Source organism: Microcaecilia unicolor, chromosome 5 (assembly GCF_901765095.1).
Source record: "Microcaecilia unicolor chromosome 5, aMicUni1.1, whole genome shotgun sequence".
Lineage (NCBI taxonomy): Eukaryota > Metazoa > Chordata > Amphibia > Gymnophiona > Siphonopidae > Microcaecilia > Microcaecilia unicolor.
In genome coordinates, this window is record NC_044035.1 from 302,013,377 (window position 1) to 302,040,027 (window position 26,651).

Sequence of the window (26,651 nt, forward strand, 5' to 3'; positions counted from 1 at the left end):
ATGTATGAGGTATTTTCCTTCCTAGACTGAATGGTTATATGTTCATTCATTGCTTGACTCGTAAGTTCTCGAGAGCTCTCTCATTTCCAGCTTGCAGCACAGAACCCTGCTACGCTGCCAAGTGGCAACAGATGCTGGATCTCACAAGAGCTATCATGGTATATTTAATTTCAAATACAGCACGATCTAGGATTATACATATTATCAAACTCTGGACACAAACAGATCATGGAATTTTCTGGTAATGACCCACACAAAATAGCACTTCATTAGTTTTGGTCCTTCCTAGCAACCCAGAGAACAGAAGCCGAATCTTCTCATTCTAATGCAATTGCTTATTTAAATTACTTACTTTGGGGGTGGGGATGGAAGAGGGAAGAAGAAACGGAAGACAGGCTAGCAGTCCGTTCTTTCTCTTTCTTCCAGCTCAATCAGTATCAATACTGGGATCCTGGAAACATGAGCCTTTATTCACAACTACCAGAGATTTTCCTCCTATTTAATAGAAATGCTCTCTCATTTCTCTTAGTGAAGTCATTGTATTGACAGTCCTGAAGCTAGGAACCATGTACCAGTGCTGAAGCCAGGAAATCATTCTGAAACCATATATCGTGGGATCTAAGTCCAGCCACAAGGTGTTGCCCTTAATGATGACTTCCTTCCCCCAAGGGGCTGTCAATGCTGCCTCCACAGCATTGTTACTTCCAGTCAAGCTGGGGTATGGAAGACTTCAGAAACTGAACTCGGGAACTTCCACATAGCAGAGCAGAATACTGAAATTCATTTGTGTCACCTCTACAGTTTTTAAATAAAAAGGTAGATTAAAAAAAAACAAAAAACAATTGGGATAGCATACCTCGTTTTTGCACCTCTTCATCACTGTCGCTCGCTCCAGATGATGAGGAAGAAGAGGAAGATGAAGAGGAGGAAGATGAGGATGCTGAAGACGACGACGAAGATGATGAAGAACTAGACCCTGATCGAGAGTGGGAGCACGAAGAGGAAGATGAAGAGGAGGAGGAAGAGGACCTTGATGAACAGGATGACTGGTTGGAATCAGAATCTGAATCCGAACTTGATTCAGATCCTCTTTTCCTCCCTCGCTGTTTCTTGGAAGCCAGGTTTGGTGTTAAGGGCTCTGTCCTTGCTGCTACCATGCGCCTATCTGTTTCTACCTTTATGATTGACTTTTGTTCCTCAGCTTGTGACACTGTGACATTCTTTGGACTCATAGGGTCAGACTTCAATCCTGTCCTAGTTTCCTCCATAGATGTACATTCTCCCTCTGAAGACTGAGACTCATCTTTGATGTTTTCATGTTTCACTTTTGCCTCCTCAGTGTTTCCTTTCATATCTTGCAGTCTTGTAGTTGACTGAGGCGTGAGGGGAGAAGGTGCCAATGCCACCTGATACTGAGGATGTAAATGTGGTGTAGGAGCTCTTGAATGTGCCACTTTGTTCTGACTATAGTTCCTTTGGGCAACCATAAAAGAGAGTTCAGGATCACGGAGAATGTGGTAGTCTGTCCTACTAACTCCATGTTTACCAGCACCAATGAGCAAATCCCTATCATGAGTCCCACACTCCCACCAGACTGGCAAATCTGGATTTGGTTGGCAAAGTTTCAAACGCTCAAACAGCTGTGGATGTCGAAGAGCCTGTTCTCGCACCTTTCTAAGGAGCTCGATACGATACAAAGTCCTGGAGGCTCGCTCTTCTGTTATTGGTTGAATGGAAATGCTTGCATCTACCAATTCTGTGTTAAAAAAACACAACAAAACCAAATTGAGTATTTGCCCTCATTTGTCAGTTTATATTCCTATACGGTTTATTAAAACTTGCTACACCGCTCTAACTGCCATGGCAGGGAACAGCAGAGCAGAGTACAATCTAAAAATTTAGAAAGGAAAAGAACTCCATTAATGACAGGAAAGGTGCACATTCATTCTAATAAAGAGAGAGGATAAAGGAGCAGAAAAGTAAAACAAGGATAAAATGTAGCGGTCATAGCTATTACAGGGAAGCCCAAGGGAACCATCAGTCCCCAAAAGCTTGCTTGAAAAGCCAGGTCTTCAGATTAATCTTAAAGGATTTCAGGGAGGGGTCACTACGGAGGGAAAGGGAAAGCGTATTCCAAACGTGGGGAGAGAGGAAAAAGAAGGCACAGGGTCTGGTGGATTCTCCTGTAGCAGATGTTCTACTTCCACGCTCCTGATCTACTTTAGAGATCTTTTTCTCATTTTTTTAAATCAACATCCTCTTGACATACATGTTAGCTATTTCTATGAACCATTGTGGGTGAGAGCAAAATGAAACTCTGTAAAGAGTTAATTCCAATACAGTATTGGAAGCAACACCAAGGCCTTTATCTCCACGTGCAAATAGCAGCATTTACACATGAAGATCACAGAGGTTAAGAAGTCTGGCTTGGGGAGGGCCAAAAACCTACACACAATCTCCATCCTTTGCAGGAAATACATTGTCTATATTAAAAAAAAATCCTGTTGGAATTTGCACCAGCTCAGAGGCATACACAGTTATTTAAAAAGACTTGATAGGAGAGATTAAGGGAGTAACTTTCTTTAATTACCTATTTCTGCCTCCAAAAATACAAAACAAAAAAGATGCACTAGCTACACATGGAAATGCTGGCTCTTACATGTGGAAGCTGTATATTTGCTGTTTCCATGTAATTGTCAGCAGTTATGTGCGAAAAATGTTGAGTTGATGGCACTCTTTTTGTGCATGTATTAAAAAAAAAAAAAAAAAAAAAAACCTGCTCCTGCTGTGTGTGCTGGTAAATACTGCATATGCATACACATATTTTACAAAAGGCTTCACACTTGGCAGAGCCTTCTGTAAAATGCAGGAGCGACTGAATACATCCTGACCTGGACATTTCAATTCCAGTCTCTACAGCCTGTCTAAAATAAAGGCCTACATTTAAAGGTGAAAGTGATGCTTGCCTGCCATGTAAAACAGCAGCTTCAACTAATTACAGTCTCAGCAACAGGGAGTCTAATGTTTGTAGAAAAGCATGAGCCACCATAATGTTAAGTTGGCTCTTAAATTATTAATGGCAATTTTTAAACAATAGCCAAGGTACTGTTAACCCTTAGGTGGGCCCTAGATGGTCAAGTGAGTTGGCCTGTCTGCCTTAATATAAATACATTTTTAAACCCCTGCAAATATGTGAACACTAGTAAGTTAGCTTCTTACAAAATCCCTGGCATAATTTATATCATGCCCTTATTATTCCTCCCCCTGGTATTCCATATGTTTGCATATATATCATGAGGGGAATACACGATTTTACATTTTACTGCAATAGGTTTGGGGTTTGCATAAGTGCAGGCAACACATGATTTTGCATACAAAATAGTGGTTAAGAAAATCTTAACTAACCAAGTGTTCAGAGTTTATATTACAGAATCAAATGTTAAAATTTATTGGTATTGCAGGTAATACATGGCCGCAGGGTATACAAAGACGAGGGCTATCTATAGATTTACCTACAAAACCAGTGCTTCCCCATGGGTTGTACATGGGTGTGTGTTATGAACAGACGTGGGGTATTATACAGTCTGTGCCAGAGCCGGTGGTGGGAGGTGGGGCTGGTGGTTGGGAGGCGGGGATAGTGCTGGGCAGACTTATAAGGTCTGTGCCAGAGCCGGTGGTTGGGAGGCGGGGATAGTGCTGGGCAGACTTATACGGTCTGTGCCCTGAAGAGCACAGGTACAAATCAAAGTAGGATATACACAAAAAGTAGCACATATGAGTTATCTTGTTGGGCAGACTGGATGGACCATGCAGGTCTTTTCCTGCCGTCATCTACTATGTTACTATACGTGAAAACCTTCATCATTCCCCCCCCACCCCACCAATTGCCCTGACTGATTCCTTACAGGCGGTAGGAGTCAGCAAGCAGCACTTCATACCTGCTGCTGCCTTTCCATCTGCATCTTCTGCAGGCAGAGCTGGCAGGTTTTGCAAGATTATGAGCCCCTCTGTGGTTCGAACTGCAGAAAAACCAGCAGAGGAAGAGAAGCAGGTAAGCAACTATGCCTGCCAACTGGAGGACAAGTGCACAGCAGATGGGTAGATTACATTTCTGCAGGTGTTGGCCTGCTTTCTATTGGCAGGTGACTTACCATGATAAAAATCTAAATTGGGAATCAATTACCATTTCTAAACAGATCCCATTAATGTTTGGGCCATAGGCATGCATGTAGTTTGCCTATGCCTTAATCCTATCTTAGAAACAATTAATTTAAAATCAAATATAAACAACATTTTATGCTTTGATATTACATGCTGAATCCCAGTATGGCCCAATAGAAAGGCTCTATAAAAGGCAAATATCCTAACTATGGGTTAAAGAAGAAAACAATGGTGGTATACCTCAGATTCTCCCACTTCTCAAGGCATTCCCAACACCCATGACCCTCTCTCCTTCACCCACTCCTTTCAATCTCCTCCCCAGACACCTCAGCACCTGCACTCTCTCTTCACTGCACTCAAACTGGCACTGACTTTTGCTGCATCTGCACTGTTTTAGGGATACTGGGATGTCAGATGTCAGCTAGCACAGCAAGAATAGTATAAGTGCTGCCAAACATAGGTGGCTGAAGCTTTGCAAGCAGAACCACGAAACACAGATGTAGAACAATGACCATGTTTAAGAAATGCCCCTTTTTTTCTTATGATTAATGGGAAAGGGTACCATGGCTAAAGAAGAGGGGTGACAAATGCAAATAAGGAGTAATACCACACACCAAACTTGGATCTTTATCTATTTTCTGCACTTTAGACATAACATGCTACAAAGACATCTATCAGAGAATGAGAATAAAAAAGTGAAAGTGAAACAAAGAGAGACACCAAGACCTTACAAACCTTCTTTGGAAGGTAGACGGCAGACTCTTCGGCACATCGACATAAAAGCATATAAATACTTCTCTAAGCTCTCATCCGTTTTCTTATGGAGCCTTGCCATGGCTCGGAATTTTGTCCAGTCAAACTGTCCCCTATCAGGATCAAACACTACTCCAAAAGTGGATACGACTCTATAAAAATCAGCTTCTTCTCTCCTTGTCCATCTGGAGGGGAGAAATAAAAAAGGTTAACCTGAAAAACAGCAGCAAAATTATGATAGTTTTCTTTTGTTTAGCAGTTATTTTTCTGCTTCTCTGAACTTAAAAGTCCTAGCTGGAACTGATTTCAATTGAACTGGGCCATTAACCCCTTCAACTGCATCTATCCAGAAATCCTGATTTCCTGTAACAAGTAATTTGATGTCATCCAATGGTGCCAACAGAAATAAGTTTTAGAAAGGCCTCAAAAACCTTTCCAGGCATGCAGAGAAATTCTCTAAGTGCCCTCTTATTTAAAAATGCAGACCACCAACTCCCCCTCTCATTCTTTTTTAAAATCTCTGAATATCAACTCCATAAGGGGAGAGATTGGGAATGTGTATTTGATGATCCTGCTGTCTTGGAGAATACCTATAATATGTAAGCTACTCTGCTTGCTCCAAAGACAAGCAAAATGCATTAACAACGTAAATGGGAATTCCTAGCTGTTTGTCAACCCTACTGTTGTGTCAGGAGTCATTGTTTAAAGCAGTAACAAATGGTTAAAGAAAAGATGTTGGATTGGCCAAGACAAAGTTCTGACTTAAACCCTACTGAAATGCAGTGCTAGACAAAAATGGTTAAAGAAAAGATGTTGGATTGGCCAAGACAAAGTTCTGACTTAAACCCTACTGAAATGCAGTGGCTAGACAAAACGAGTGTTCATGCAAGGAAATCCTCAAATATCACATGAAATTGTTATTGCTGTTCAAGAGGTGTCACAAGCTACTGAATGAAGAGTTCACATACATTTTCACACAAGGGTACTTGTTGACTTTTTTCTAAATAACCAAAATAACAATGTGTGTGTGTGTGTGTGTGTGTGTGTGTGTGTGTGTGTGTGTGTATTTTATTTATTTTTTTGAACGCAGGCTGGAACTAAAAGAGAAGGGCCTAGGTGGGACAGACTTGGATTCTAAATCCCAAATAGATTCTGGAGGACTGTCTGGTCACATCTACTGTCATGTCAGGAGTCTTGTTCTAGACAGCAGTGGGATGTGAACATATGAACAGATGTCCATATTGCAACTCTGCAAATCTTCTCTATGGTGGTTGATCTTAAGTAGGCTACCGACACAGCCATAGCTCTGACATTATGAGCCATGATACAACCTTCTAAATGTCAGCCTTGCCTAGGCATAAGTGAAGGGAAATGAAATCTGCTAGCCAATGGCAGCCCCCATCCTGTTTGGGTCAAAAGAAACAAAAATCTGGATGGCCTTTCTATGTGTTTTAGTCTGCCCCAGATAGAAGGCGAAGGCCCTCTTGCAGTCCAAAGTGTGCAGTGATTAGGAAAAAGAAAGTTGGAAAGGCTACTGACTTGTTAAGGTGGAACTCTGACACAACTTTAGGAAGGAGTTTCGGATGGGTGTGCACAATCATTCTACGATTTTAAAAACCTAGTATAAGGAAGGTCAGTTACTAGGATCTGGATCTTACTAAGTCTGTGCGCTGAATAACTGCCACCAAAAATAAGACCTTCCGGTTCAGGTACTTCAAGCGGAAGTTATCTAGTGACTAAAAAGGCGCTTTCATTAGCTAGGCAACAACACTGAGTTTCAAGACACTGCGGGAGGCTTGCTAGGAGGTTTCATAAGTAGGGCCCCTGCATAAAGTGAACATCTACTCCGTGATAAGCTCCAATTGCATTAAGGTGAACTCTTCCTGAGTTGATTTTGAGACCTGCCTCTGATAAATGTAGAAGGTAGTCAAGCAGTTTTTGTGTAGGGCACATGAGGATCTATGGCCTTCCTCTCACACTAGGTGGCACACCTATTCCATTTAAACCCATATGCCCTTTTAGTTTTTGCACAGCGCTGCGTAACCCTGGTAGCGCTCTAGAAATGTTAAATAGTAGTAGTAGTAGTGGAATCCTTCCTGGAAGCTAACAAGACCTGTGAGATGCAGTCAGGCAAATTCAGAGCAGACAGCAACAATCTCTCAACATTCAAGCTGTGAGGGCTAATGAATAAGTTGGGATACAACAGTGTGCGCTGTCCCTGTAAAAAAGTGTTACTAAGAATTGCAGTTTCATAGGATTCCTGATGGAAAGCAGAAGCAGGAACCTGTCTCAGCCAATAAGGAGTTATGAGAATCATGAATTCCTTGCTAGCTTGAGCTTCATAATGGTCTTCTCTATGAGAGATATTGGAGAAAATACATACAGAAGACCCTGTCCCCAATTCAGAAGGCAAGCATCTGAGGATAGTTTGCTGTAAATTCCTTTCCTGAACCAAAACTAAGAACTTTCTTGTTCAATGGAGTAGCAAATAAATCCCTCAGCTCTGATACCTCCTCTTGGAGGAAGAGGCCAAGTTGGCAGCGGACTGGAATAGGTTTGAAGGGTATCACATGCTGCTTGATCCACGGCATGGCACATAGCAAGCTTTTCCTGTACATATTCTTTTAGGTCTGAGGCTAGCCAGGCAAGTCTGAGGGTCATTCCCCATGGCAGAAGCTCTCAACGGCATTTCAAAAATATAAGTCGTTTGGACTATTTTCCATATTCCTTCCCTTTGGCTATTAGCAAGTGGACTTTCTTGGACTTATCACTAGGAAGAGTATTTGCAAACTCTGTAAATACTGCATACTATGCTCCACAAGCACATGCCCATGAAGAGCTGATAGGATGCAGTGTGGAACGAGAGCAGAACATTCTGAAAAACTCTCTTCTCCAAAAATGCCAATGTCCAAGCCTCCCTCCTAGGAGGCACCGAGGAGCAAGTCTTGAAATGTTTGGCTCTTGGCAGCAGATATGACACCATGGAATGGTGAAGAAGATGCTCCTTCTCAAATCCCAGGGCCCTTTGAACTTTTAAACATAATCAATAGAAATAGAATAAAATAAAACAGAAAGGAAAATAAGATACCTTTTTTTATTAGACTGACAATACATTTTTTGATTAGCTTTCAAAGGTAGCCCTTCTTCGTCAGATCAGAAATAAGCAAATTTTGATAAGTAACAGCATATATAAGTGAAACATCAAAGTATTTCAATGACAGTCTGAAAGGATGAGGGAGGGGTGGGCTAGGTGAGAAACGGAGAGGGCTGAGAGGATGAGGGACAGAGAGATATGCATGGTGATCAGAGGCTGACAAAGCAGTGAAATTTCATGGTTTATAATGGGCTAGAAAACCCAGCTCTTTGTTAAGTCCTGTCTGGTGGGTTTCAAAATATTTAATCATTTTGACTTTAAGACTTTAAGGAAGTTTTACAGTTAGGTAATTTTGATTCAATTGCTATTTCTAAATTGTATTATGTCTCCTCCTATTCTGCCCTGGAGGTTAACTAGACAGATGTAGCTCAGGAGTCAGAAAATCCACTAATTTGACTGATTTCCTTGAATCTTTTCAGAATATTATTTCTACAAAAGCGACATTGCTGGTTTCCTTAGAAGCAGAAATGGATAAAATTTCTGTTCTTAAAGCATTTTTCTATAATTATATTTATAATGTTCTTATACCATTTTGTGAAGTTACATTTTGCAGTCAGAAAGCAAACTTATTTCCTGATGTATCAAGAGCAGTTCACTTAGGAAGAAACAATTTTTGCAGTTAAAGTCACATGTATTGGCAGTAGAGCGAAGTTACTTACCTCCAGCAGGTATTCTCCGAGGACAGCAGGCTGATTGTTCTCACATATGGGTGACGTCCACGGCAGCCCCAGGTCCGGAAAATCTTCCTAGCAACAAAGGTGGCTAAAGCCTTTGAGCACGCGGGTGCACGCACCGCGCAAGCGCAGCCATCTTCCTGCCCGTTGTGCGAGAGTCCTGCTTCAGTCAACTTATGAAGCAAACTAAAGAAAGAAACAACTCCAAAGGGGAGGTGGGCGGGTTGGTGAGACCAATCAGCCTGCTGTCCTCGGAGAATACCTGCTACAGGCTGTTTGTTCTCATATATGGGTATCCCTAGCCCCCAGGCTCACTCAAAACAACAAACAGGGCTAACTGGGCCTCGCAACGGCGAGGACATAACAAAGATTGACCTACGAAGAAACATCTAACTGAGAGTGCAGCCTGGAACAGAATAAAAGTGGGCCTAGGGGGGTGGAGTTGGGATCCTAAACCCCGAACAGATTCTGCAGCACCAACTGCCCGAACAGACTGTCGCGTCAGCTATCCTGCTGGAGGCAGTAGTGAGATGTGAATGTGTGGACTGATGACCACGTCGCAACCTTGCAAATCTCTTCAATAGTGGCTGACTTCAAATGCGCCAGTGACGCTGCCATGGCTCTAACACTATGAGCCGTGACATGATCCTCAAGAGTCAGCCCAGCTTCGGCGTAAGTGAAGGAAATGCAATCTGCTAGCCAATTGGAAATGGTGCGTTTCCTGACAGCCTTTCTGTTGGGGCCAAAAGAAACAAACGTTTGGGTGGACTGTCTGAAGGGGCTTGTCCGCTCCATATAGAAGGCCAATGCTCTCTTGCAGTCCAATGTATGCAACTGACGTTCAGCAGGGCGGGTATGAGGACGGGGAAAAAATGTTGGCAAGACAATTGACTGGTTCAGATGGAACGCCGACACCACCTTCGGCAGGAACTTAGGGTGAGTGCGGAGGACTACTCTGTTATGATGAAATTTAGTACAAGGAGCATGGGCCACCAAGGCTTGAAGCTCACTGACTCTACGACAGCCAGCAAGAAAATGACCTTCCAGGTCATGTACTTCAGATGGCAGGAATTCAGTGGCTCAAAAGGAGCTTTCATCAGCTGGGTGAGAACGACGTTGAGATCCCATGACACTGCAGGACACAGGGGGCTTTGACAAAAGCAAACCTCTCATAAATCGAACTAAAGGCTGTCCAGAGATAGGCTTACCTTCCACACGATAATGAAAAGCACTAATAGCACTAAGATGAACTTTTACGGAGTTGATCTTAAGATCAGATTCTGACAAGTGCAGAAGGTATTCAAGCAGGGTCTGTGTAGGACAAGAGCAAGGATCTAGGGCCTTGCTGTCACACCAGACGGCAAACCTCCTCCATTTGAAAGAGTAACACCTCTTTGTGGAATCTTCCTGGAAGCAAGCAAGACCCGGGAGACACCCTCAGAAATGCCCTAGGAGGTGAAATCTACGCTCTCAACATCCAGGCCGTGAGAGCCAGAGACTGGAGGTTGGGATGCAGAAGCGCCCCCTCGTTCTGAGGGTTGGAAAACACTCCAATCTCCACAGTTCTTCGGAGGATAACTCCAGAAAAAGAGGGAACCAAATCTGACGCAGCCAGAAGGGAGCAATCAGAATCATGGTTCCGTGGTCTTGCCTCAATTTCAGCAAAGTCTTCCCTACGAGAGGTATGGGAGGATACGCATACAGAAGACCTGACCCTCAATGCAGGAGAAAGGCATCTGAGGCTAGCCTTTCGTGGGCCTGAAGTCTGGAACTGAGGGTCCTTGTGATTGATCCGAGTGGCAAAAAGATCCACCGAGGGTGTGTCCCATGCTCGGAAGATCTTGCAGACAACTGCCCTGTTGAGAGACCTCTCGTGAGGTTGCATTATCCTGCTCAACCTGTCGGCCAGACTGTTGTTTACGCCTGCCAGATATGTGGCCTGGATAAACATGCCGTGACGGCGAGCCCAAAGCCACATCTGGGCGGCTTCCCAACACAGGGGGCGAGATCCGGTGCCCCCCTGCTTGTTGACATAAGTACATGGCAACCTGGTTGTCTGTCTGAATTTGCATAATTTGATTGGACAGCCGATCTCTGAAAGCCTTTAGAGCGTTCCAGATCGCTCGCAACTGCAGGAGATTGCTCTGAAGACCCGATTTCTGAAGGGACCAAGCTCCCTGAGTGTGGAGCCCATTTACATGAACTCCCAACCCTAGGAGAAATGGATCCGTACTCAGCACTTTTTGAGGCTGAGGACTTTAGAAGGGAAGTCCCAAGACCAAACTGGAGCAAATTGTCCACCATATCAGGGAATTGTGAAAAGCGGTGGGCAACTGGACTGCATCCTTTAGATCCCCAGCAGCTTGATACCACTGGGAAGCTAGGGTCCATTGAGCTGATCGCATGTGAAGACAGGCCATGGGAGTCACATGAACTGTGGAGGCCATTGGCCCAGAAGTTTCAACATTTGCCGAGCTGTGATCTGCTGAGACGCTTTGGCCAAGGAAACCAGCGACAGAAGATTGTCCGCCCTTGCTTCAGGAAGGTAGGCATGAGCCATCTGCGAATCCAGCAGGGCTCCTATGAACTCTAGTCTCTGAACTGAAAGAAGGTGGGACTTTGGGTAATTTATGACAAACCACAATAGCTCCAGGAGTCGAATAGTCATCTGCATTGACTGTAGCGCTCCTGTCTCCGAGGTGTTCTTCACCAGCCAATCGTCGAGATAAGGGACACATGTACTCCCAGCCTGCCTAGTGACGCTGCCACGACCGCCAGGCATTTGGTGAACACCCGGGGCGAAGAGGCGAGCCCAAAAGGCAGTACACAAAACAGCTCTGTGTTCCCAGACGGAATCGAAGATACTGCCTGTGAGCTGGCAGTATCGGGATGTGTGTATAAAGCGAATGCTACATACCTGTAGAGGGTATTCTCCGAGGACAGCAGGCTGATTGTTCTCACAGATGGTTGACGTCCACGGCAGCCCCTCCAATCGGAATCTTCACTAGCAAAAGTCTTTGCTAGCCCTCGCGCCGATGCGCACCGCGCATGCGCGGCCGTCTTCCCGCTCGTGCCGGCCAGTCTCATATGTAGCAAGACAAAGAGAAGGGAAGACACAACTCCAAAGGGGAGGCGGGCGGGTTTGTGAGAACAATCAGCCTGCTGTCCTCGGAGAATACCCTCTACAGGTATGTAGCATTCGCTTTCTCCGAGGACAAGCAGGCTGCTTGTTCTCACTGATGGGGTATCCCTAGCCCCCAGGCTCACTCAAAACAACAACCATGGTCAATTGGGCCTCGCAACGGCGAGGACATAACTGAGATTGACCTAAAAAATTTACCAACTAACTGAGAGTGCAGCCTGGAACAGAACAAACATGGGCCTAGGGGGGTGGAGTTGGATTCTAAACCCCGAACAGATTCTGAAGCACTGACTGCCCGAACCGACTGTCGCGTCAGGTATCCTGCTGCAGGCAGTAATGAGATGTGAATGTGTGGACAGATGACCACGTCGCAGCTTTGCAAATCTCTTCAATAGTGGCTGACTTCAAGTGGGCTACCGACGCTGCCATGGCTCTAACATTATGAGCCGTGACATGACCCTCAAGAGCCAGCCCAGCCTGGGCGTAAGTGAAGGAAATGCAATCTGCTAGCCAATTGGATATGGTGCGTTTTCCCACAGCCACTCCCCTCCTATTGGGATCAAAAGAAACAAACAATTGGGCGGACTGTCTGTTGGGCTGTGTCCGCTCCAGATAGAAGGCCAATGCTCTCTTGCAGTCCAATGTGTGCAGCTGACGTTCAGCAGGGCAGGAATGAGGACGGGGAAAGAATGTTGGCAAGACAATTGACTGGTTCAGATGGAACTCCGACATAACCTTTGGCAAGAACTTAGGGTGAGTGCGGAGGACTACTCTGTTGTGATGAAATTTGGTGTAAGGAGCCTGGGCTACCAGGGCCTGAAGCTCACTGACTCTACGAGCTGAAGTAACTGCCACCAAGAAAATGACCTTCCAGGTCAAGTACTTCAGATGGCAGGAGTTCAGTGGCTCAAAAGGAGGTTTCATCAGCTGGGTGAGAACGACATTGAGATCCCATGACACTGTAGGAGGCTTGACAGGGGGCTTTGACAAAAGCAAACCTCTCATGAAGCGAACAACTAAAGGCTGTCCTGAGATCGGCTTACCTTCCACACGATAATGGTATGCACTGATTGCACTAAGGTGAACCCTTACGGAGTTGGTCTTGAGACCAGACTCAGACAAGTGCAGAAGGTATTCAAGCAGGGTCTGTGTAGGACAAGAGCGAGGATCTAGGGCCTTGCTGTCACACCAGAAAGAAGTAACTCCTCTTAGTGGAATCTTTCCTGGAAGCAAGCAAGATACGGGAGACACCCTCTGACAGACCCAAAGAGGCAAAGTCTATGCTCTCAACATCCAGGCCGTGAGAGCCAGGGACTGGAGGCTGGGATGCAGAAGCGCCCCTTCGTCCTGTGTGATGAGGGTCGGAAAACACTCCAATCTCCACGGTTCTTTGGAGGACAACTCCAGAAGAAGAGGGAACCAGATCTGACGCGGCCAGAAAGGAGCAATCAGAATCATGGTGCCTCGGTCTTGCTTGAGTTTCAACAAAGTCTTCCCCACCAGAGGTATGGGAGGATAAGCATACAGCAGAACCTCCCCCCAATCCAGGAGGAAGGCATCCGATGCCAGTCTGCCGTGGGCCTGAAGCCTGGAACAGAACTGAGGGACTTTGTGGTTGGCTCGAGATGCGAAGAGATCTACCAAGGGGGTGCCCCACACCTGGAAGATCTGTCGCACTACACGGGAATTGAGCGACCACTCGTGAGGTTGCATAATCCTGCTCAACCTGTCGGCCAGACTGTTGTTTACGCCTGCCAAATATGTGGCTTGGAGCACCATGCCGTGACGGCGAGCCCAGAGCCACATGCTGACGGCTTCCTGACACAGGGGGCGAGATCCGGTGCCCCCCTGCTTGTTGACGTAGTACATGGCAACCTGGTTGTCTGTCTGAATTTGGATAATTTGGTGGGACAGCCGATCACTGAAAGCCTTCAGAGCGTTCCAGATCACCCGCAACTCCAGAAGATTGATCTGTAGATCGCGTTCCTGGAGGGACCAGCTTCCTTGGGTGTGAAGCCCATCGACATGAGCTCCCCACCCCAGGAGAGACGCATCCGTGGTCAGCACTTTTTGTGGCTGAGGAATTTGGAAAGGACGTCCCAGAGTCAATTTGGACCAAATCGTCCACCAATACAGGGATTTGAGAAAACTCGTGGACAGGTGGATCACGTCTTCTAGATCCCCAGCAGCCTGAAACCACTGGGAAGCTAGGGTCCATTGGGCAGATCTCATGTGAAGGCGTGCCATGGGAGTCACATGAACTGTGGAGGCCATGTGGCCCAGAAATCTCAACATCTGCCGAGCTATGATCTGGGAACACGTGCACCCCCAGCCTGCGAAGTGCCGCTGCTACTACAGCCAAGCACTTTGTGAACACCCTGGGCGCAGAGGCGAGCCCAAAGGGTAGCACACAGTACTGGAAGTGACGTGTGCCCAGCTGAAATCGCAGATACTGCCTGTGAGCTGGCAGTATCGGGATGTGTGTGTAGGCATCCTTCAAGTCCAGAGAGCATAGCCAATCGTTTTCCTGAATCATGGGAAGAAGGGTGCCCAGGGAAAGCATCCTGAACTTTTCTTTGACCAGATATTTGTTCAGGGCCCTTAGGTCTAGGATGGGACGCATCCCCCCTGTTTTCTTTTCCACAATGAAGTACCTGGAATAGAATCCCAGCCCTTCCTGCCCGGATGGCACGGGCTCGACCGCATTGGCGCTGAGAAGGGCGGAGAGTTCCTCTGCAAGTACCTGCTTGTGCTGGAAGCTGTAAGACTGAGCTCCCGGTGGACAATTTGGAGGTTTTGAGGCCAAATTGAGGGTGTATCCTTGCCGGACTATTTGAAGAACCCACTGATCGGAGGTTATGAGAGGCCACCTTTGGTGAAAAGCTTTCAACCTCCCTCCGACTGGCAGGTTGCCCGGCACTGACACTTGGATGTCGGCTATGCTCTGCTGGAGCCAGTCAAAAGCTCGTCCCTTGCTTTTGCTGGGGAGCCGAGGGGCCTTGCTGAGGCGCACGCTGCTGACGAGAGCGAGCACGCTGGGGCTTAGCCTGGGCCGCAGGCTGTCGAGAAGGAGGATTGTACCTACGCTTACCAGAAGAGTAGGGAACAGTCTTCCTTCCTCCAAAAAATCTTCTACCTGTAGAGGTAGAGGCTGAAGGCTGCCGGCGGGAGAACTTGTCGAATGCGGTGTCCCGCTGGTGGAGTTGCTCTACCACCTGTTCGACTTTTTCTCCAAAAATATTGTCCGCACGGCAAGGCGAGTCCGCAATCCGCTGCTGGATTCTATTCTCCAGGTCGGAGGCACGCAGCCATGAGAGTCTGCGCATCACCACACCTTGAGCAGCGGCCCTGGACGCAACGTCAAAGGTGTCATACACCCCTCTGGCCAGGAATTTTCTGCATGCCTTCAGCTACCTGACCACCTCCTGAAAAGGCTTGGCTTGCTCAGGGGGGAGCTTGTCCACCAAGCCCGCCAACTGCCGCACATTGTTCCGCATGTGGATGCTCGTGTAGAGCTGGTACGACTGAATTTTGGCCACGAGCATAGAGGAATGGTAGGCCTTCCTCCCAAAGGAGTCCAAGGTTCTAGAGTCTTTGCCCGGGGGCGCCGAAGCATGCTCCCTAGAACTCTTAGCCTTCTTTAGGGCCAAATCCACAACTCCAGAGTCGTGAGGCAACTGAGTGCGCATCAGCTCTGGCTCCCCATGGATCCGGTACTGGGACTCGATCTTCTTGGGAATGTGGGGATTAGTTAGAGGCTTGGTCCAGTTCACCAGCAATGTCTTTTTGAGGACATGATGCATGGGTACTGTGGACGCTTCCTTAGGTGGAGAAGGATAGTCCAGGAGCTCAAACATTTCAGCCCTGGGCTCGTCCTCCACAACCACCGGGAGGGGATGGCCGTAGACATCTCCCGGACAAAGGAAGCGAAAGACAGACTCTCGGGAGGAGAAAGCTGCCTTTCAGGAGAGGGAGTGGGATCAGAAGGAAGACCCTCAGACTCCTCGTCAGAGAAATATCTGATGTCTTCCTCTTCTTCCCACGAGGCCTCACCCTCGCTGTCAGACACAAGTTCACGGACATGTGTCTGCAACCGTGCCCGGCTCGACTCCATAGAACCACGGCCACGGTGGGGGCGTCGAGAGGTAGACTCTCTTGCCCGCACCGGCGAAGCTCCCTCCGCCGACGTGGTTGGGGAGCCTTCCTGGGAGGCGACCGCAGTCGGTACCGATGCCGGAGACCTCACCCCGGGCAATGGGCCAGCCGGCGCCTCACTGAACAGTACTGGTGGCGCAAGCACTCCCGGTACCGGAGGGGTAGGGCGCAACAGCTCTCCCAGGATCTCTGGGAGAACGGCCCGGAGGCTCTCGTTCAGAGCGGCTGCAGAAAAAGGCATGGAAGTCGATGCAGGCGTCGATGTCAGAATCTGTTCCGGGCATGGAGGCTGTTCCGGGCTGTCCAAAGGGGAGCGCATCGACACCTCTTGAACAGAGGGCGAGCGGTCCTCTCGGTGCCGATGCCTACTGGGTGCCAACTCCCTCGGCGACCCAGAGCTCTCGGTGCCGACACGGGAAGGAGACCGGTGACGATGCTTCTTCGACTTCTTGGAACGAAGCATGTCACCGGAGCTTCCCGGCACCGACGAGGAGGACGTGGAATCCAGCCGTCTCTTCCTCGGGGCCGAGGCCGAAGGAGGTCGGTCTCGGGGGGGCTGTACCGCAGGAGCCCTCAGGGTGGGGGGAGACCCACCCGAAGGCTCACCGCCACCAGCAGGGGAATGGACAGCCCTCACCTGCACTCCAGACGAAGCACCACCGTCCGACGACATCAGCAGACGAGGAGGTCTCGATACCACCGACGCCGACGCAGCCTTCCGATGACGCCCCGATGCAGAGGGCCGATGCCTCGATGCACTCGGGGACGAAGATGAAGGTCCAGGCACCGACGACGTCGATGCAGTCGATACTCCCGGTGCCGATGCCGACGAAGAGCCCGAGAACAAAACGTTCCACTGAGCTAATCTCGCTACCTGAGTCCGCTTTTGTAAAAGGGAACACAGACTACAGGCCTGAGGGCGGTGCCCAGCCCCCAGACACTGAAGACACGACGCGTGCCTGTCAGTGAGCGAGATTACCCGGGCGCACTGGGTGCACTTGTTGAAGCCGCTGGAAGACTTCGATGTCATGGGCGGAAAAATCGCGCCGGCGAGATCAAAACTCGAAATGGCGAAAATGGCACCGCAAAAAATAGGGGAAGAAAAACTTCGACCGAGGCCTAAATAGGGCCTACCCCGACGACGAAAGAATACTTATCGGGGCAACAACTGGAAGTATGGGAAGGGAAAAGACCATGAAGGTCTCCTTCCAACACCTTTTTTTTTTTTTAAAGACACAGTCGATAAACGACGCGCGAGGTCAACCTTTGGGGCGCGAACGGCGATAACACGACCGTACCGAGCGCGGACAAAAGAAGACTGGCTGGCACGAGCCGGTTTGGTCGGGAAGACGGCCGCGCATGCGCGGTGCGCATCGGCGCGCGAGGGCTAGCAAAGGCTTTTGCTAGTGAAGATTCCGATTGGAGGGGCTGCCGTGGACGTCACCCATCAGTGAGAAGAAGCAGCTTGCTTGTCCTCGGAGAAACATCCTTGAATTCCAGGGAGCATAGCCAGTCGTTTTTCTGAATCATGGGAAGAAGGGTGCCCAGGGAAAGCATCCTGAACTTTTCTTGAATCAGATATTTGTTCAGGGCCCTTAGGTCTAGGATGGGACGCATCCCCCCTGTTTTCTTTTGCACAAGGAAGTACCTGGAATAGAATTCCAGTCCTTCTTGCCCTGGTGGCACGGGCTCGACCGCATTGGCGCGGAGAAGAGCAGAGAGTTCCTTTGCAAGTATCTGCCTGTGCTGGAAGCTGAAGGACTGAGCTCCCGGTGGGCAATTTGGAGGTTCAGCGATCAAATTGAGGGAGTATCCCCGCCGGACTATTTGAAGAACCCACCGATCGGAGGTTACAAGAGGCCACCTTTGGTGAAAAAATTTTAACCTCCCCCCGACCGATAGATCGTCCAGCACGGACACTTTTATTGCGGCTATGCTCGCCTGGAGCCAGTCAAAAGCCCGTCCTTTGCTTTTGCTGGGGAGCTGCAGGGGCCTGTCGAGGCGCACGCTGTTGACATGAACGAGCGCGCTGGGGTTGAGACTGAGCAGGCTGGCGGGAAGGTGGATTGTACCTACGCTTACTGTAAGCATAGGGAGCATTCCTCCTTCTCCCATAAAAATGTCTACCTGATGAGGTAGATGCTGAAGGCGCCCAGTGGGAGAGTTTGTCGAATGCGGTTTCCCACTGGTGGAGCTGCTCTACCACCTGCTCGACTTTCTCGCCGAAAATATTATCCTCCCGTGCAAGGAACATCAGCAAGCCGCTGCTGGACCCGATTGTCGAGGTCAGAGGCACGCAGCCATGAGAGTCTGTGCATCACTATACCCTGAGCAGCGGCTATGGATGCCACATCAAAAGAATCGTAAGTACCCCTGGACAGGAATTTACGACACGCCTTCAGCTGCCTGACCACCTCCTGAAAAGGCCTGGCCTGCTACGAAGGGAGCTGATCGACCAAGTCCGCCAGTTGCTTCACATTGTTCCACAAGTGAATGCTCGTGTAGAGCTGGTAAGACTGAATTTTGGAGATGAGCATAGCTGACTGGTAGGCCTTCCTCCCAAAAGAGTCCAAAGTCCGAGCTTCCCGTCCCGGGGGCGCCCAGGCGAAATCTCTCGTACTTTTGGCTCTCTTGAGAGCGGAATCCACAACTCCAGAGTCATGAGGCAACTGGGCCCTCATCAACTCCCGGTCCCCGTGAATCCGATACTGGGACTCAACCTTCTTAGGAATAGTTGGGTTAGATAATGGTTTCATCCAGTTCCTTAACAATGTCTGTTTGAGGACATTATGTAGAGGAACAGTGGATGACTCCTTGGGCGGCCAAGGACAGTCTAGGACCTCGAACATCTCGGCCCTGGGCTCATCCTCAGTTACCACCAGGAAGGGCCGTAGACATTTCCCGAAAAAAGGACGAGAAAGACAAACTCTCCAGGGGAGAAAGCTTTCTCTCTGGCGAAGGAGTAGGGTCAGAGGGAAGGCCACAAGACTCCTCAGAAGAGAAATATTTTGGGTCTTCCTCTGCTTCCCACGAGGCCTCTCCTTCGGTATCGGATAGGAGTTCTCTGACTGCAGTCCGAAGCCGAGGAGCGTGAGGGTCGGTGCCTGAGATTGCCCGGTTGCACTTCTTGAAGCCGCTGGTGATCCTCAATGTCATCGACGGAAAAATAACGGCGGTGAAATCAAAACTCGCGATGGTGCCAAAAGAAGGGCACACAAAAAAAGGGAAAACCCGTACGGGTGGCCAAAATGGCCGCACAAGGAAACGAAAGGAAACTTACTTGGACGTCATCCATATGTGAGAACAAGAATCCTGCTTGTCCTCGGAGAAATGCTACTTTTTCCTTAAATCTCCCTGTAAATGTTTAATTACCAGTCAGAGCATCTAGTATGTATATGTTTGGCTTTCACAGCTGGAGGCTTTTCTTCTTTATAAGTAGTAGAGTTAATGAGTATTGTTCTACTCATTTTTATTTCCTGTTATCTTTTCTTATTCCTTTGAATTACTTACTGGAGAAGATGTAGTCCTTTCATACCACAATGACTAAAACATATGAAATCCCCACATATATCTAGCAAGCAATGTTAAGAGCGCCTCATATTAAATCTTTATCATGTTTTCCATTACCATGCAACCCAAAATACTTCTGTAACACTAAACGTTCTGTAACACTAAACTCTCCTCTCATTTCCACTATCCACGATATATTGTAAGCCACATTGAGCCTGCAAAGAGGTGGGATAATGTGGGATACAAATGCAATAAATAATAATAATAGACAGTTGATTTAACCAGCACTTATGATGTATTGTGCTTTTTCCCCTGTGATGTAGGCTATTCTTTATAAGTTTTTCTGAATATATCGTCTATGGAAATTATGGCTTTTTCTTTTAGATGTAAAATATTTAACAAAATATAAATTAAAAAAAATATAATCAAAATAATTAAATGAATGAGGTTTGATCGTGATGAAGGCGAGTTCTCTTACACCAAGGGGAAAATAGAAGAAACTCATTAAACTGTCAAATAGCCTTTCTGGAATTATCTGAGAGACTGTCCATGTCAGTGTTGCTAGACATCATCACCAACTTGTGCGGTTAATTCACCCTGCTTACTGTTAAAGAATAAGTTATTGTGTTGACTGCAACTAGCATGTCATAAAAAGAACTTCTAATTTTAGGTTTTAACTGATGAACACTGAAAAAACACACCAGCGCAAAAATAAAATAAAATGTGTGTTTGCTTATTGGTTCAACACCTGAAAAACACTACTTTCCCTAGTACTCTGTCACCCCTCCTTTAGCCTGGTTTGCATTCTCCACTCATTGTTTGTGCGTTTTGTGTGCAGATGATTCATAAGTGACACAAATGTACATACTTGATTCTACTAGAAGACATACCCAGCAATACCACCTAGGTGCAAAAACACTTATAAATATTGATTTTTTTTGTATACTTAAAGAGCCCTAGTTAGCTGTAAAATAAACATCAACATATAAAATGAGGTCAACTTGGCAACATAAAACGAATCTGTTGGCATTTCAGAACACACATGTATGCACCAGAACATATATGTGTCAGCCAATTTAGAAACTTACACATCTATCCAAGCTGTCACAGCCCCCATAACATTTGCCAGTATCACTTTTTAGTTTTATGTGTGTGTGTGTATGTGTGAGGGTGGGGGGGGAGATAAACACTGGAGGATTAAGGTGGTGATCACCCCTAATACCAGCGGATGTAAAGTGCATTCCCCTTTTGAAATAGGACATGAACATGTATCTTTTCACTCTGTCTTACTCCCATCCAAACCATGCCCCCTTGCCATGTGCACATATTCGTGTTTGGATATGCATATCCTGGATTTCTAAAATTGTTATTTAGACATATATGCAGTGTACATTCAAAACTTGAAAGGGTTTCTAAAATAACCATCAAAATGTTATCATAGTATTTTAAATATTTTTATTGTTTTGTTACAAAGATATGTACATGATTGTAATATATATTTTTTGTATACATTTTATATGTGTATATAATTTTTACAAATTTGTATATGATTTTATATGTTTTGTAGACTCCTGAGGCAGGCGCATAGGCGCCGAAACAAGGCAGCTGTGTCAAGTCATTTGATGTTCTTTAATAAAGACTTTTAATTGAGTACAAGACTCCCTTGGTTTGTGAAAGTGCCAGATCATCCTACTCCTTTGTTTGCTGCATCATAAAACACTCACCTTTCTGAGAATACTTTTAAATCTTAACTATTTTTCTATAAAACATACATTCATTCAGGCTCTTGTTTGTCATGCCTATTTGTGTAGACTAGGTTGTAAGATACATGGAGCTCTATGTATATTTGTACAAAGTGGCATACCTCTACTAGTACTCCGAAGTGATAAGCAGCAGCAGCAGAGTATTATATATAAGACTATATGCCCTTGTAACTCTTCTATCAATGACTGTGGTTGAGGGAGGTGTAATGGCTTGCTCAAGGTCACAGATATAAACAGCCAGGAAGATCCTATAGCATAATACCAGGGCACTATTCATGTGGTTGCTTTGAAATGTACCCTATTCACAGTTGTTCTCAAACAGAGTCAACAACGGAACCAGGATTTCAGTATATATTTTCAGTTTCATGTTCTCACCAACCAACAAATATGCAGGAGGCATAGCACTAATCTATCAATCACACTTTACAACCGAAACCACTGCCGAGTCCATAACATCCTAACTTGAAATCGCCTCAATCACAATCCATAACAAATCCCTGCTCGATCACCTGAATTGAATCTTGTTTTACAGACCACCAGGCAACTGGAACGATAGCCAGTCAAATTTCATGGACTTCATCTCAAACACCTGTGCATCCAATTCTAACATACTAATACTAGGAGACATCAACCTCCACCTAGAAGACCCAAACTCTGCCAATGCACAAGAATGCAAGGAATTCCTCCACTTATGGGATCTCAAATGGTCATACATGCAAGCAACCCACACCAAAGGGCACATGCTTGACCTCATCTTTGTAAGGCGTACAAAACCCCAACCTTGGCTGACTTCTAATATCCGCTACCTACGTTCCTGTACCCGCACCGCCGAACACCTCTGGCGGAAATCTCGGGCCCTTGCTGATTTCTTACACTTTAAGTTCAAGCTGACCTCCTTCCAATCTGCTCTTTTACGTGCCAAACAGGATTATTATATCCAACTGACCAACTCTCTTGGCTCTAATCCTCGACTTCTCTTCACCACATTGAACTCTCTTCTCAAGGTGCCCCCTCCCCCTTCATTATCTCCTCAGACCCTTGCTGAATTCTTTCACATCAAGGTTCAAAAGATAAACCTTGCTTTCTCTACCTCACCACCTCTCCCTCCACTAGTCCGTTCCCCTCTCTCTCCTTCCCTTTCCTCCTTTCCTGAAGTTACTATTGAGGAAACTACACTTCTCCTTTCTTTCTCAAAATGTACCACCTGTTCCTCTGATCCCATTCCCACCCACCTTCTTAATGCCATCTCTCCTGCTCTTATTCCTTTTATCTGTCACATTCTCAACCTCTCACTTTCCACTGCGACTGTCCCTGCTGCCTTTAAACATGCTGTGGTCACACCTCTCCTTAAGAAGCCTTCACTCGACCCTACTTGTCCCTCTAATTACCGACCCATCTCCCTCCTTCCTTTTCTCTCCAAATTACTTGAGCGTGCTGTTCACCGCCGCTGCCTTGATTTTCTCTCCTCACATGCTATTCTTGACCCACTACAATCTGGTTTTCGCCCTCTCCACTCAACCGAAACTGCGCTTACTAAAGTCTCCAATGACCTATTACTGGCTAAATCCAGAGGTCAATATTCCATCCTCATTCTTCTTGATCTTTCCGCTGCTTTTGACACTGTCGATCACAGCATACTTCTCGATACCCTGTCCTCACTTGGATTCCAGGGCTCTGTCCTTTCCTGGTTCTCTTCCTACCTCTCCCTCCGCACCTTTAGTGTTCACTCTGGTGGATCCTCTTCTACTTCTATCCCTCTGCCTGTCGGCGTACCTCAGGGTTCTGTTCTTGGTCCCCTCCTCTTTTCTATCTACACTTCTTCCCTTGGTTCATTAATCTCATCCCATGGCTTTTCCTACCATCTCTATGCTGATGACTCCCAAATCTACCTTTCTACCCCTGATATCTCACCTTGCATCCAAACCAAAGTTTCAGCGTGCTTGTCTGACATTGCTGTCTGGATGTCTCAACACCACCTGAAATTAAATATGACCAAAACCGAGCTTCTCATTTTGCCCCCCAAACCCACCTCCCCGCTCCCCCCGTTTTCTATTTCTGTTGATTGCTCTCTCATTCTCCCTGTCTCCTCAGCTCGAAACCTTGGGGTCATCTTTGACTCTTCTCTCTCCTTCTCTGCTCATATCCAGCAGATTGCCAAGACCTGTTGTTTCTTTCTTTACAACATCCGTAAAATCCGCCCCTTTCTTTCCGAGCACTCTACCAAAACCCTCATCCACACCCTTGTCACTTCTCGTTTAGACTACTGCAATCTGCTTCCTGCTGGCCTCCCACTTAGTCACCTCTCCCCCTCTCCAGTCGGTTCAAAATTCTGCTGCCCGTCTCATCTTCCGCCAGGGTCACTTTACTCATACTACCCCTCTCCTCAAGACCCTTCACTGGCTCCCTATCCGTTTTCGCATCCTGTTCAAACTTCTTCTACTAACCTATAAATGTACTCACTCTGCTGCTCCCCAATATCTCTCCACACTCGTCCTTCCCTACACCCCTTCCCGTGCACTCCGCTCCATGGATAAATCCTTCCTATCTGTTCCCTTCTCCACTACTGCCAACTCCAGACTTCGCGCCTTCTGTCTCGCTGCACCCTACGCCTGGAATAAACTTCCTGAGCCCCTACGTCTTGCCCCATCCTTGGCCACCTTTAAATCTAGACTGAAAGCCCACCTCTTTAACATTGCTTTTGACTCGTAACCACTCGCCTCCACCTACCCTCCTCTCTTCCTTCCCGTTCACATTAATTGATTTGATTTGCTTACTTTATTTATTTTTTTTGTCTATTAGATTGTAAGCTCTTTGAGCAGGGACTGTCTTTCTTCTATGTTTGTGCAGCGCTGCGTACGCCTTGTAGCACTATAGAAATTCTAAATAGTAGTAGTAGTAGTATTAGTAGTAGTATCTCATATAAATTGTCCACAGACCAATACCTAATAATAACTGATACTAAATGGTCAGAAACACCATGGACCGACCACTACAAACTAAACCTCTCACTAGATTGGCAGAAGAAGGGCTCACACCGTACACAAGAATACAAAACCTACAAGAGGCCATATAGACTCGAAAACATTCTGGCAACAAATATATAATAGCGAATGGACAGCACAGACAGACTCCATACACTACCTCTCTAACTGGGACAAAAGATGTAGAAACATACTAGACAAAATAGCACCCTTACAAACAAGAACAGCACAAAGACAGATCTCGATACCATGGTTCAATGATGAACTGAAAAAACTAAAAACACTAGCCAGGAAACTTGAAAGAGCATGGAAAAAAATAAAAGGCGAACACACGCTCAACGCTTGGAAACAAATACAAAGAAAATACAAATACGCAACAAGACAGGCCAAAAGGTCATATTACAGAACTAAAATAGGACCAGCCTATAAAGACACGAAGAAACTATACCAACTCGTAAATAAACTGCTAGACACCACCTTGGTCACCTCAACCAATACAGATATCCCATCTGCAGACAAACTTGCTAAATATTTCAACGAAAAAATAGCAAATCTACGCAAAACACTCCCTCTTGCCAACACTGACATCGAAAACTACATCAATGGCCTGGACCCATCCTCTTGAGAATACCCAGCGGACCGAATGTGGTCAAACTTCGCCCCCCTCACCAAGGAAACAGTAACCCAGGCGATCTATAAGTTCTCCAACACCCACTGCAAACTGGATATGTGCCCCAGCTACCTAATAAAATCCGCCCCTGACCGCTTCATAGCAGACCTCACATCCCACCTAAACCACCTGCTTCAGCAAGGTCTTTTCCCTAAGGAAAATGGCAACATCTTACTGACCCCAATTCCAAAAGACACTAAGAAAAAGACAAGTGAACTCACCAATTACAGCCCAGTAGCATCCATTCCACTAGTAGTCAAACTGTTGGAAAGCATGGTAACCAAACAACTCTAAGATTACATAAACAAATTCTCACCGACATGAATCTCAATCAGGATTTCGCCCCCTTCATATCACTGAAACAGTACTCATAACCCTCCTGGCCAAATTCAAGCAGGATATAGCAACAGGCAAAAGCATTCTTCTCCTTCAATTCAACATGTCTAGTGCTTTCGACAAGGTAAATCATAATATATTACTAACACTCATAGATTACTTCGGTATTGGTGGAAACATACTTACTTGGATTAAGGGCTTCTTAACCACTAGAACATACCAAGTGATATCAAATTCAAACATATCACCGTGGAAAGCCGAATGCGGAGTACCTCAAGGATCACCACTATCACTGACCCTCTTCAATCTAATGATGGCAACACTAGCCAAGTCCTTAGCCAACCAAGGTCTTAACCCATTCATCTATGCAGACGTCGTCACAATTTACATACCCTACAAACATGACCTGACAGAAATCTAATATAATAAAACGCACCGTGAACGTTCTAATGAGGACAACGTTCTGAAAGGGTTCGTGGGGTTCGTGGGTTCGTGGCGTTCGTGTTGTGAAGCCAGCAAGCCGTCTCTGCCCCGCCCTCGCGTCTAAACAAACAAATCCGGAAGCGAAGCGTCAGGGAAGGAGGCGGCGCTGAAGGGAAAGCTAGACGTCGGGAGCGCCGCCTCCTTCCCTGACGCTTCGCTGCACGAACCGCCACGGAGGTAAAGTTAAAAAGAATAAAAAAAAGGGATGCATGGATGCGAAGGGGGGGGGGGGGGGGAGAAGAGAGGGCGGCCCAGGCTGGGACATGGCAGAGAGAGTAGCATGGATGCGAGGGGGGGGGGGGTCATGGAAGGGCGAGAGGGGACTTGCTGGAAAAGGATGAATGGAGGCTGCAGGGGACAGAGGAGTATGGATGGGTATGGATTAGGAGGGCAGGGCACAGGGAGAGAGGGGAATTACTGGAAATGGATGAATGGAGGGGGCAGGGGACAGAGGAGTATGGATGGGCATGGATTGGGAGGGCAGGACTCAGGGAGAGAGGGAAATTGCTGGATAGGGAAAAATGGAGGGGCCAGGTGACAGATGAGCATGGATGGGCATGGATTGGAAGGGCAGGACTCAGGGAGAGGGGAATTGCTGGATAGGGATGAATGGAGGGGACAGATGGGCATGGATGGATATGGATTGCAGAGCAGGCCTCAGGCAGAGAGGGCAAATGCTGGATAGGGAAAAATGGAGGGGCCAGGTGACAGAGGAGCATGGATGGGCATGGATTGGAAGGGCAGGACTCAGGGAGAGGGGAATTGCTGGATAGGGATGAATGGAGGGGACAGATGGGCATGGATGGATATGGATTGCAGAGCAGGCCTCAGGCAGAGAAGGCAAATGCTGGATAGGGAAAAATGGATGG

At 46.9% G+C, this 26,651-nt stretch overlaps 1 protein-coding gene across 5 annotated transcripts in view; it reads right to left on the reverse strand.

Moving 5' to 3' along the window:
* Window positions 1-26,651, reverse strand: part of LOC115470793 (chromodomain-helicase-DNA-binding protein 9-like) — a 624,303-nt gene that overhangs the window by 103,229 nt on the left and 494,423 nt on the right. For 3 of the 5 annotated variants that reach the window (XM_030204322.1, XM_030204321.1, XM_030204324.1), the window contains 2 exons: window positions 4,897-5,099; window positions 857-1,756 (listed from right to left, as the gene is read on the reverse strand). In XM_030204322.1, coding sequence (XP_030060182.1) covers window positions 857-1,756; window positions 4,897-5,099 — 1,103 coding nt within the window. Of the gene's footprint in view, window positions 1-856; window positions 1,757-3,938; window positions 4,020-4,896; window positions 5,100-26,651 lie in introns of all 5 variants that reach the window. The other 2 variants (XM_030204320.1, XM_030204319.1) reach the window with 1 other exon arrangement.